The sequence below is a fragment of the Mastigoproctus giganteus genome, chromosome 3 (assembly GCF_048544385.1).
Source record: "Mastigoproctus giganteus isolate SK-2022 chromosome 3, ASM4854438v1, whole genome shotgun sequence".
Lineage (NCBI taxonomy): Eukaryota > Metazoa > Arthropoda > Arachnida > Uropygi > Thelyphonidae > Mastigoproctus > Mastigoproctus giganteus.
The window spans coordinates 103,166,889-103,180,781 of record NC_143577.1 but is presented as its reverse complement, the minus strand read 5'-3'; the positions used below and the strand labels follow the sequence as shown (position 1 = coordinate 103,180,781).

The window sequence follows — 13,893 nt, the reverse complement described above, 5'->3', positions numbered from 1 at the left end:
GAAAGATGTTTTTCAGAGTGCACTACCATAGTGCACTACATTTCTTGTAGCTACCATAAACTGCTTTTGTTCACAAAACTAATTTCTAACAAGCCAATTTCCCATCCTTTGGGAAATTGGGAGCCAGGTGGCTGGGGGCGATAATTGGATCACTCTGCCAAGATTTGTATTAAACATACAAAATTACAATATTTATTTCTCATGAGGTGAAAAAGAACTTTGTAATACATATTAACAACTGAATTTTGTAATAAACGAATATATTTACATAGAAAAGCCTATCCTTTCGCAGGGGAATGGTATGTGCTTCATATAAACGAGTGCTTTGTATAAACCGAGTTTGTATTAACAAGATTTTACTGTACCATTCAAACAAACTGGTATGACTTAACTTTTTATCACTAAACAGTGTTTAACATTTTGTACGTTTCCGTGGAAGATTTTCCCAGTTAAAAGCAAAATTTGCTATTTGTTCAATGCTCCATTGCAAAGTTGTGACATGAAACATTAATGCCACTTACAAAACTGGTTGTTACTTGCAACCTGTCAGCTTCTGGACAATCTCTGTACTCCTATCTATCAGAAGAAGTTTAAACTACAACACATCACACTTCCATTTATTTTCAAACTCATGAAACATGACTACAACAGCACCAGTCCAGGAGCTTTGTTACCACTCTTCATAATATACAGATATCATAGAAATATAATAAAAATATCTGCAGAGAATACACTTTGAAATCATAGTTAACTCCTGTCTCAGAGATGCATTTTCTGATGTTTCCCTTCCATCTTCACTTCCTTGCTACATTATACTTTTTTCACAGTGTTAGAGAGAGAGAGACGCCTAACTTTCTAGCAAATAGACATCACAGCTGAATGACTGGGTATGTTTTTCTGTTAGGTTGTGTTCTGTGTAATTTATCTTCAATTTATCTTCTGAATCTATCCGATTCTACTGAAGAGCTGTATTGTGTTTACAATGAGTAGTATATACTACTGGCCAGGTGTTGAGAACATGGATGTGCATTCATTCATTTATGCTAAAAGAAGCTGAAAAGAAGGTAATTAAACCATTAACCATAACAGTGAGAGCATCCTTAGATTCAAGAGAAGTATTTACAGATTGGAGAGTCCATCCCCTATTTGTGAGGGTGGTTCAAAGATGAAGCAGTAACTTCAGCTGTATAAGTTTAACTTCTGTGCCAGGAAAAATAATGGAATCAACAGTTAAAAAAGTAATGCAAGATAATTTTGAAAGGAATGAGGACAGGAGGCTATGACAGCATGGATTTGTTAAAGTGAGATCATGCCTCACCATTCTGACCAGATACAATGAGGTGGTTACAAAGGAACTGGATGCAAAAATAATTTTTACATCATATACTTAGATTTCAGTAAGGCCTTTGATACTGCGCCACATATATGATTGTTATATAAATTGGAGCGATGTGGCATTAGAGGAAAGTTGTTGCTGTGAGTAAAGGGATGGCTAAGTGGAATAGTAGGCAAAGAGTAGTCATAAATGGAAGTTCCACAGAGTCCTGTGTTTGACCCTGACAATTTTAATATTTATTAATGATATTGATGTAGGTATTTCAAGTTTGGTGTCTATGTTTGCTGAAGATATACAAAAGCCGGTATGGTAGGCAGGGTATGCTACTTCATGAGGATCTAGATAAACTAAGCAATGTGCTAAGAGATGGAAATTGAGGTTTAATATTGGTAAATGCAAGGTATTGCATATAAGAAGCAGTAATCTCAGAATAACATAGCAATTAAGTTGTACCACACTCAAGGTGGTGGAGAGCAAACAGGACCTAGAGATTATTGTACATTCTAACATAAAATTCTCTGAGCATTGCAGACAGGCTACCAGAACAGCCCATGGAGTTATGGCACTGACATACAGCAGTGGTGTCCAACCTTACAGCCCACGAGCAGGATATGGCTCAAGAATAATTTTTATATAGCCAACAAGAAAAGTGAACTAAAACAGCATTTTAACTTCTGTAAAATATCAACCAAAATTTTCTCATTAAATGGTATTGTGCTTAAAGTGTTCAAATATTTTCATTTTTAAGTGTATCATTATATTTATTTATTCACCTTACATTGAAAAGCAGTGATCCTTTTCAGATTGTAACATTTCAAAAGTGAGCATTTAAAAGCAAACCTAAGGTATATTTTTTTTTTAAAAAAATATTTTTTTAGTCATATTTTTATAATTTTAATAAAATCTAAAAAATAAATCACTAATATAGATTTGTTGCACATAAAAGTGTTGGGAATTTGCACTTTTTAAAAAAAGCCTGAAAATAAAAAAAAACATTAACACGAAAATAGAAATGTCCTTCCTTTTACATTAACATGATATGGAAAATGTAGCACACTAATTTTTCTCAAATCACTAAGTCAGTGCAGCCCACCAAACAAATCTAACTTTGAATATGGTCCTTGTATGTGAAAAGGTTGGACACCACTAATAGGTAGAAACTTTGCCAGCAGTAACAAAGAGGTGATTATCCTGTTCTATAAGGAAATGGTTAGAATATGTCTGAAATACTACATTAGAGTTTGTAAACTCATTTTAGGAAGGACATACATCTGTTGGGTGCAGAGAAGAGTAACAAGATTAGTTGGTGGCAGAAAAGATATTCTTATCAGAAAAGGCTGGAATTCTATTAAATTGCATCTCTGTGGTGACCTGATTGCATTACCATTAGTAGAGGCATGTGATGCAAGGAAGCAAGCTTATATAGCATCAGCCAAAAAAAAAAAAAAAAAAAAAAACCTTCCTGTTTTACCCATCTGTTCACTCCAAAAGTTTGTCTAATTCAGCCTTGAATTTAAGCTGTCAACTTCCACAATAAAAGGTGAAAGTTTGTTCCAGCAATCAACCACCCCCTGGCTAAAGGCAAATTTCTCTCATCTATTCTACAACTGTCTTTCCTTCAATTTATTGTCTTCAATTTATAGTTTCAATTTATGTCCCATCAGGTGATTAATCTGAGCAAGAGGAAAAATCTCATCAGCATTGAGCTTGCTTAAACCATTCAAGGCCAGATCATATCACCTCGCAGTTGCCTCATCTACAGACTCTGAAATTTGCCGAACTTAAGCCTTTCTTGGTAACAGCAACCCTTTCTTTCACTCATAAGTCTCGTTACCCTTCTCTGTACTCGTTCCAGCAGCTCTATATCTTTCCCCTCGACGTGGGCACCTGTACGTGGTGAGGGGACCTCCCAGTGACGCTGCTGGACTTCCAGACTAGCATCACTGGGATCCAACGCCCACAGCCCAGGTTCCAGGCTTACATCAATGGAATCCGGCGTGTTTGACGTGCGCTGCGACCCGTGGAAATTCGGAAAGGGGGATCCTGGTGGTTGAGGGGCCCAGCTTCAATACACCACTTTGGCCCCTGCTTCGACAAGACGGGTGGTCCTGGAAGGCCCGGCTAGGATCAATCGGCTAGTAGGCTCGCCTGCGAGGGTCAACCGTGTCAATGCCACGCCCCTACCCTCATGGTCCGAGGGACAGGATTCAGGCTGGCGGCGGTGCGGGTATAGTGTCTGGGTAGCCCTGGCGTCCCACTCCCGAGCGCATTTATTGCATGCCGGGTAGTGGGCGTCCCTTTGGGCTCCGTGGTGGGTGGGGAGCCCAGGCACTGAACAATTTAAAAAACTCAATGAATCCTGATAAACTTACTTCTTCAGGGGCCCCAACCCGGTCCCTATCTGAAAATTTAGATGGCGAAACAGATAGCATTATCGCTAAAAAGAGGCAGCGGACGGAATTACCATCAGGGCCAGTCCCAAGGTTTTTAATTATGCATTCTACCAATGAGACACCGATTGGTAAAATGTCGCCCTTTTTCATTCAAAAAGGGTTAGATGGGTTAGCAGGTTCACCCAAATCAGTTAAGAGGCTTCGTTCTGGAGACCTTTTAATTTAAACTAAAAATGACAGGCAATCTGAACATCTCCTCCGAACAACATCAATCGGAGGAATCCCTATAACAGTGACACCACACAGAACACTCAATTCATCGAGAGGTGTCATTTCGGAGTGGGACCTTCTCGACGTAACCGAGGAGGAAATCTGCTCCGAATTAAAACCACAGGGAGTCATTGCTGTTAAGAGAATTACTGCGCGAAGGGATGGAAAAATTGTTAAAACCAGGAGCGTTATCCTGACTTTTAACTCTCCTAAACCTTCTGACGAGATTAAAGCTGGATACATCAACTGTTCAGTGCATCCATACGTTCCGAACCCTTTACGGTGTTTTAAATGCCAGAATGGACATTCTCAAATGGCCTGCCGTGGAGTCCTTGCATGCGCTCGATGCGGTGCAAAGGACCACGAAACAACAGCATGTTCAGCCGCAAAACCCACCTGTATTAACTGTGAAGGCAAACACCCGGCCTATTCACGAGCATGCCAGAGGTGGAAAGAAGAAAAAGAAATTCAACGGCTGAAGGCAGAGCTAAATATATCATACCAGGAGGCAAGGAAATCGGTCAAACCCCTGAATATCAACAAACCTACCTACGCCCAGAAGGTAGCAGGGAGATGTTCCGTCGGAACTCAGACGGACATGACCATTCCTCCAAAGGAGTCTTTCACTCCCATCGTATGATATCTTTTAAGTTCTCAAAAACCTGCACAGAAGGACCAATCAGCTGCCGCTCCTATATCGGTACCTCCTAACACTCCACAAGTAACAAAGGTAACTATGAAAGAAAAGAATAAGAAAGGGGAAGTCTCCCCTAGTACCCAAGATAAGATGGATGTTGAGCAGAAGGAGGTACCCAAAGATTCAGTCTTGGAACTCTTTGCGGAGGAAGAAATGGGCACGGGACAGCGTCCGTTCTTCCCCAAAAAAGATAAATCCAAGACTGATAAAAGTAAGCCCTCAGCACCTCGGAAGCCGCCTGATGGACCCACCAAGCCAAAATAATGGCTAAATTCCTACAGTGGAATTGTCGTGGATTCTGGCGAAATATTGATGACATCAAGGCCCTCCTGCAAAAGCACGAGCCAGTTTGCTTTTGCTTGCAGGAGACATATCTAAAGGCAAATGATGATCCCACCATGCACAACATCACATTTTTTCGAAAGGATAGAATTGCGAATGGCCCTGTACATGGGGGAGTGGCTATCCTTGTGGGTAACCAGACCCCAGTGCAGCCTTTGCTAATTACAACCAGCATAGAGGCTGTTGCAATTCGCCTTTCAGTGGGATTTCTATTAACTGTGTGCTCCATTTATTTGCCACCTGGGACTGACATCTCCCAGGCAGACCTTGATGATCTTCTTACGCAGCTGCCACCCCCTTTCTTACTTCTCGGGGATTTTAACGGACATAACACCCTGTGGGATAGCGCTAACATCAACGGAAGGGGACGAGTCATAGAGCGTATGCTCAATGACAATGACCTTTCCCTTCTAAATACTGGACAAACACCTTCTTCCACATGCCTACCCGTACTTTTTCTGCCATTGATCTCTCTATCTGCTCCCCTTCTCTACTCCCTTCACTCACTTGGGAAGTGGAGGAGAATCCATACGGAAGTGATCACTTCCCTGTGATAACCTCGTTACACAGTGGGAGACCATGTCTCCCCTTCAGGTTACCACGGTGGAAGATTGATCAGGCTGACTGGACTGCCTTCCAACATCAGGCAAATTTTGATCTTAGCACAGTCAGTCAAGAGCCTATCAATGATGCAGTTAAGTACATCACAGAAAATATTGTCCAAGCAGCTGCGAATGCTGTTCCGAAAACATCTGTCCGGTTTCCACCATTTCCCAAACCTTGGTGGAATTCACAATGCACAGCAGCAAAAAAGGCTCAAAACAAAGCGTGGGGGATATTCCGCCGATATCCTACCACGACCAACCTTATAGCCTTTAAACGTGCACGAGCCAAAGCACGATATATCCGTCGTCAGAGTCAAAAGGAATCGTGGATCCGTTTTACATCATCTATTAACCAGTCTACCAACTCTAAGATAGTCTGGGATAAAATCCGGAAAATGAAGGGAAAATATACATCCCACCCTTCTTCAATCCTAGATTATAATGGATGCACTATTGCAGATCCAACTGCAATAGCCAATGCTCTTGGGGAAACATTCTCTAACATCTCCGCAACATCCTCGTACCCCCCAGAGTTCCTGGTCCTGAAACATAAACTGGAAAAACAAGCACTTAATTTTAAGTCCAAGGGCCTCTATCCCTACAACGGGGCGTTCACTATAGAGGAACTGAAAAGAGCCCTCACTCTCTCCAAAGCAAGTGCTGTTGGACCAGATGGCATCCATTATGAAATGATTAAACATCTTTCACCAAAATCTATGGATTGTCTGCTCCTTCTGTATAACAGAATCTTTACTGAAGGGCAGTTTCCGGACTCCTGGCGAAAGGCAATCGTTCTTGCCTTTCCTAAGCCAGGAAAGGATCCAAAAGTCACCACCAATTATCATCCTATTGCTCTGACTAGCTGTCTGTGCAAAATCCTGGAGAGAATGGTCAATTCTCGTTTAATATGGTATTTAGAATCAAATGACCTTCTCTCCAGCATCCAGTGCAGCTTCCGAAGGAACCGGTCCACTTTGGACCATCTTATTAGATTGGAAGCATCCATCCGGGATGCTTTCCTAAAACGCGAACACTTGGTGTCGGTGTTCTTTGACATGGAGAAAGCGTATGACACAACTTGGAGATTTGGCATTTTAAAAGATTTACATAGCCTAGGCCTAAGAGGGCATCTGCCCTTTTTTATTCAAAACTTTTTAGCCAATCGATCGTTCCAAGTTCGTGTAGGATCCTCACTCTCTCGCTCCTTTAGCCAAGAGGAGGGAGTACCACAAGGATCAGTTTTAAGTGTCACGCTTTTTGCCATCAAAATAAATTCCATCACAGAACAACTTCCTCCAACTGTAAACAGTGCCCTCTATGTTGATGACTTTAGCATTTTTTGCCAGTCGTGCAACATGAGGGTTATTGAAAGACAACTGCAGAAAGCCATTGATAGTCTGAATTCCTGGGCACTTGCTAATGGCTTCAGGTTCTCGCCGGAGAAGACCGTTTGTGTACACTTTTGTCGCAAGCGTAATCTTCATCCTGAATCTGAATTAAGGCTCGGACAAAATGCCATTCCAGTAGCAGCGAACACAAAATTCTTGGGACTCATATTCGATAAAAAATTAACGTTTTTGGATCATATTCGTCAACTCCGCACAAAGTGCACAAGAGCTCTTAATATGCTCCGTTCGCTCTCCTCCTTATCTTGGGGTGCAGACCGATGCACCCTTCTACGGCTTTACCGTGCACTTGTGCGATCCAAATTAGATTATGGGTCCCAAGTATATCCTTCAGCCAGAGACAGTGTACTTCGATGGCTGGATCCTGTCCATCATCATCAGGCTATACGTATCGCTACTGGAGCATTTCGAACATTTCCTGTCCAGAGTTTATACGTCGAAGCAAACGAACCACCGTTATCGTTTCGACGTAAGCAGTTGTCTTTAAAGTACGCTTTAAAACTGAAATCCCTGCCAGACCATCCTACGTGGCCCTTCGTTTTTGAGCCACGATGGGAAAACTTTTGTACAATACCCGTAAGACTGCCAATCGTCCTTTTGGTATTCGTCTCCAAGAGCTACTCAATGAACTTAATATCAAGGTAGACAAGGTTGCCCAAACATCAAAGCAACCCTTTCCACCCTGGCATGCTCGTGTCCCGGCATGCGACTTGTCGCTTAGAAACTGGGGAAAGTCGGACACTCCATCATGTGTCTACCTGCAGCTTCATTCAGCACACCGAACTGAATATTCCGACTTCGCGCCAGTCTACACAGACGGTTCGAAGTCAGAATCATATGTGGGATCTGCTGCTGTCTTTACAGACAGCACTATATCAGAGCAGATTCCCTCTGAATGCAGCATATTTACTACAGAGCTGCACGCTGTAGAGTTAGCCTTGGATCATATTAGTAAATGCCAATACCAACGGTTCATTTTATATTCCGACTCTCTTAGCATGTTACAGGCTTTAATATCTGTGAGATATAATCCTCATCCAGTTCTGTCTAGCATTCAGCAGAAGATTCACGTTCTCCATGAACGCGAATATGACATCCGCTTCTGCTGGATTCCCAGCCACATTGGGATTAGGGGAAATGATTTGGCTGACGCCGCCGCCAAATCAGCAATTCCCAATAATAACCACTGCCTGTTAGTCCCTTATACAGACTACAGGCAAATAATACACGAGAAGATTCACTCCCAATGGCAGGATTCGTGGAATAGACAGACTGCGAAAAGCCTGTAATTGAACCGTGGCAGTCTAGTCTGCGCAGGAATCGTAAGGAGGAAGTTGTTCTAGCTCGTCTCCGCATAGGACACGGTCATCTTACACATTCTTTTCTGCTGAGGGAAGATGACTGTCCTATGTGCGAGAACTGTGGCACAGTTTTATCCATGAGACACATTTTTAATTGATTGTCCAGATTTTAGAAATATCCGTTTTACCGCTTTTAGTCATCTGACTGAGCCATATACACTCAGTCATATTTTATCCGACAATGACAATGTGTCTGCTGTTTTTAGCTTTTTAAAATCAATAAATATTTTTAATCGAATATAAAGTTTACATTTTTCCTTTATATATTTGTTATACCTTTGGACATAGTGACCTAACTAATTAAGTCACTGAAAGTTTAAACTTTTTTATAAATGACATGGTCTTGGTGCATTATAGCCTTAGTAGCTAATGCACCAATAAAACCAAACCAACCAACCAACCAAGCTCTATATCTTTCCTAAAATGCAGCCTCCAGACCTGTATGCAGTACTGAAGGTGTGGCATGACCATTGCCTCATACAAGGGTGATAATCACCTCCTTATCCCTGCTAGCAAAATTTACTATATATCATTGACAAGAGCCCATGAGCTACTCTTGCAGTCTTTTTGCACTGCTCAGAAAACTTTATATCTGACTGCACAATTACCCCCAGGTCTTTTTCATTCTCCACTACTCAGGGTAGTGGAGAATGAAACACAGTTTATATGTTACTCTTGGCTTACTGCAACACATATGCAGCACTTTGCATTTGTCAGTGTTAAACTTCAGTTGCCACTTCTCAGCCCATCTGCTCAACTTTTCCAGATCCTGTTGCAGTAGCATGCTGCACTTGCTGTCATTAATAATCATACTAACCTTCATATCGTCTGCAAACTTGGTCATTAAGCCTGATATACCTTTATCAATATCATTGATAAATACAGAAAATAGCAATGGGCCCAACACAGACCCCTGGGGAACACCACTAATAACATTGGTCCACAAAGAGCAGTGTCCATTGATTACCACTTCTGTCTTCTCCCAATCAACCATCCTTTTTCCATAGCAGCAACTTGCCCTTAATGCCATACTGCTCCAACTTGTACAGTAGTCTTCTATGTGCAACAGTATTAAAAGCTTTCCTAAAATCCAAGTATATGATATCAAAATTATATTTTGCATCCAGTTCCTTTGTGACCACATCATAGTATCCATTCAGATTGGTCAGACAAGACTTCCCCTTAACAAACCCATGCGGTGTCTGAACTATAACAGCAGTCTTTTGTAGATGATCCCGAAGTGATTCTTTAACCAGTAACTCCATTATTTTTCCTGGAACAGAAGTTAAACTAACTGTTATGCAATTACTCGTGTCACCCTTAGATCCCCTTTGTGAATTGGGGATACATTTGCACATTCCTAGTCTGTAGGGATCTCCACTGTCTCAAAGTGCCTTGTGTGAATATAGATGTAAAATGCTCATTCAGTTTGTCAGCTACCTCAGCAGGATCATCAGCCATCAATATCAAGTGGACCATCTGATTCATCCTCTTCCTTCTACAGTTCACATAAGTAAAGAAATCTTTACTGTTTTTCTTTGTATCCTTTGCCAAAGTTTTCTTATAATCTTCCTTTCCTTGCCTAACTTCCATGCATCCTACCCATTTTTCTTCCCTGCCAGCAGTCTCATCAGTTCATCTGATGAGACTGCTGGGCTAGGCTTAAATCTTGAACAGCATTTTTTAGTTGGTATGAAAAGCCTAGTAGCTTCCAAGATTAATTCTTTGAATGCATAGAATTTGCCATTGACAACATCATCAGTTGGTCCCACTATATAGAATTTAAAAACTGCCTGAGATCACTGTAATCACCTTTACAAAAGCAAAAACCCTTCTCCATACCCCTGATCCCATATCAGTACACTGTGATCACTGCCACCTAATGGTTCCTTTATCTTCAGATTCTTAATGCATGAATAATCACTGCTGATAATCAGATAGAGTTTTACTCCCTCCGGTTGCATCTAGAACATTGTGCTGCAGGAAACAATCATCCAGTAAATCCACAAAACTCTTGCTAGTGTGCAAATGATGAACCCAAAAGTTCCAGTCTATATCTGGGAAGTTAAAATCCCCTATTATAAGACAGTCTGATTTACTGGCCCACTCTATTTCTCTGTACAGTTGTTCGTTGTACTTATCAGAGTCATTGGGCCTGTTACACACTTGCACTCTCAATTTTGCTTTCTCTGCTTATGTCACACCAGACTGACTCAACACTGTCCATCCATGTCAACTGGATGCACATCCCTAGATTTTGTGTTTCTTTACTAACATCAAGACCATTTCTATCCTGTCTATGCTTTCTGTACATGTTGTACTCCCCAAATTCCAACTCTGCATTTTTATATCTGTGTGACACCACATCTCTGATATCCCAGCAATATCTGCCTTTGATGTTCTGAGCAATACCTCTAATTCATCAAATTTATTTTACTATACTCCTGGCATTGGCGTAAATGCAAGTATACGTGCACCTATTCTTACTCTTAGTTACCCTAACACAGCCCATGTATTTACTGGTTTCATGACTCCCAGCAGCCCTTTGAAATCCCCAGCACCTCACTTTCTAGGCTGCTGCTGCTGCTCATTCCAGTAGAAGAAGTGCAGGAATCACTTTCAACTCTGCCTGTGGCTACTGTTAATCTATAAGTCTGTGAATACCTCAAAGTTAACAGATTGAAGCATATAAGGCTTAAAAAGGTTAAATAATCTAAATGCTTACAGCAGTCTGTACCCATTTTGAGATGAAACACAGAATGGAAAAAAGTTAAATAGGAAAAGTATAATTGGAGATGTTCATATTTTGCCATAGACTGTACAGAGAAGGGCAACAAGATTAGTGAATGGAACAAAGGGATGCTCTTACGAAGAAAGGCTTAAATTTTGCAAATTACAGTGTCTGGAGACTAGGCACCAGCGAGGTGATCTGATAGAGGTGTATAAAGCCTTGAATGGTTTGAGCATGCTCAATGCTGATGGGATTCTTCCTCTCGCTCAGAATAATCACCTAAGAGGACATAAATTCAAATTTAGGAAAGACAGATGTAGGATAGACGTGCGGAAATTTGCCTTTAGCCAGCGGGTGGTTGGTTGGTGGAACAGACTTCCATCCCTTGTCGTGGAAGTTGATAGTCTAAATAAGTTTAAGGCTCAGCAGCTGGACAGGTATTTTGAACGAACAGAGGGGTGAAGTGGTTTTTTTTTTTTTTTTTTGGCTGATGCTGCATAAGCTTGTTTTCTTGCATCAAATGCCTCTGCTAATGCTAGTTTTGGAACAAACTTCCATGTAATATTATGGAGGTGGATAGATTACAACAATTTAGGAAGGTTTGGACAAATTATTTTTTGTGCTGTATAAGCTTTCTTTTATTATTATTATTATTATTATTATTATTATTAGCCATATGGTACAAGGAAGCCTGAGGCTTATGCTGCACCAGCCAAAAAAAAAAAAAAAAAAAAAAAATTCCCCGAGTTGCCCCCTGTGTGTGTGTGTGTGTGTGTGTGTGAGAGAGAGAGAGAGAGAGAGAGAGAGAGAGAGAAGTAGAAAGGCATCACCAAGAAAGAGAAGAATGATGATATCTAGCTCAGGACCCTGGGTTTGCCAAGCCCATACTCACCAGATGTGACTTGCATCATATTGCCAATATTAATACTGAATCATATATAAATAGATACAATATTTGAAACTTATTTGAAGTGGCCTTGAAAAGCCAATGAAAACATATTCAAGAACAGTAACTCAGTTAAGAAGGTTAAGTAAGTTAAATGCTGTTGGCACATTCTGAGATTAAATACTGAAGGAAAAATATGGTTGCAGATATTTATATTTTAACTTACTCCTGGTTTAGGGAAATATAATATTTAATGCCTTGACAGTAATCATACGTATTTATGTTTTTGCCCTTAATATTATTTTTTAAAATCATAATGATTGTGTTCACCTTAGAAGATTTGGTGTTGTATTCTTTATTGCATTTTTGGATATCACTGTCTTTAAAAACTATCATTTTGTAATCCCCCCTTCCTGATGTGTTTCACACATTACCTGTTGGTTGTCTCTTGGGTTTTTATTACCGCTCCCTTTCATACACTCTCGTGCATATAAAGTACTCATATAAAGTACTCATAACGACTTCGTACATTGTTTTAATACTTACATGCTTGTAATGTAATACAATGCATATGAATTTTTCAATGAAAATTAACATATAGGTAATATGGAAACCAATGATATTTATTGTAAGCCGCTTACTTGTTTTTTTTTTATAGGCTGCATCAGGGACAATATCTGGAAATAGTGGTTATCCACCATTTGTAAATGGCCTTCCACCTCATGTTTTGGCTCCTCATCTGTATCAGGCTAGTAACAGTGGAGGACCTACAGCACTGGGGTTAGAAAGTTCAGTAGAAATGTGGGGAGGACATACTAAAATGCCTCTTGCCTCTGGTGATGGCCTCCCCCCAACAATAGAACATAAAATGGTTAGTGATATAAAGAGTAATTTTATGTGAATATCTGATAATTTTTGTAAAAATATCTAGGATTTTTTTTTTTTTTTTTTGAATAATTCAAATGTAGAAGTATAAATAAACTTTTTTTTACAATGTTTTCTACTAGTAAGTTCTTATCTTAGATTATGCATCTTGTTTTGTAGGAAGTTACCTTGCATTTTTATTTTTTTATCTAACTGTTGTTTATCATTACATACTGTGCATGCATGTCTGTGCACATATGCACAGATGTGTGAAACATCTACAAATAATTTTTGTTTCTTAATCAATGTAACTTATTTTATTTTATGACGTGCATAAGCATTTATCATCAAAATTGACACTCCCCCCCCCTCCCACAGACACACAGCACCATTATACTATGGAGATAATTGGCCATTTTGGCTGCAGAGGCATAAATGAAAAATTAGGTACCACTCAGATGGCTGCATGTGCAATAAGTAGACCAACCTGTTTAATGGAAAGATAACTTCGTTTTCACCCACCCTTTGAAAGTTGTATCTACATAGTATGTAGCAGGACATAAACCTATTTGTTTTTTATTTAAATAAGATGACTTGCAAATAAAGCATTGGTCTCTTAAATTGTAATTCTCTCAACTTGGTGTTGTGTACAAATAAGCAGCACTTTTTCCTAAAAATGTGGGTTACTATTTCAACGCATGTATTAAAATAGTTTCGGAAAAAATAACACTGCATGGCATTATGTTTTTGTGTCATTGACTGTCTCTATTGAGCTTGGCTTTCATTGATTGAGCTTGGGCTTATGCTTTTTAGAAATGACTTTATTACAAGTCAACTTAAAATCTAATATTGTTTTTAGTAACATTAAAGAAAAGTTTAACATTAAAGGAACATGTCGGAAGTTTTCTTTTAGCCAGCGCACCATTGATTGCTGGAACAAGTTGCCCTCACAATACTTGAGGCTGACAGTTTAAATAAATTGAAAGGTCAACTAGATAGTTA

At 40.0% G+C, this 13,893-nt stretch overlaps 1 protein-coding gene across 3 annotated transcripts in view; it reads left to right on the top strand.

Moving 5' to 3' along the window:
* LOC150088195 (ankyrin repeat domain-containing protein 17-like) overlaps positions 1-13,893 on the top strand; it is a 1,023,061-nt gene that overhangs the window by 728,041 nt on the left and 281,127 nt on the right. For all 3 annotated transcript variants that reach the window (XM_090369376.1, XM_090369375.1, XM_090369377.1), the window contains exon 31: positions 12,686-12,898. In XM_090369376.1, coding sequence (XP_090225502.1) covers positions 12,686-12,898 — 213 coding nt within the window. The remainder of the gene's footprint in view (positions 1-12,685; positions 12,899-13,893) is intronic.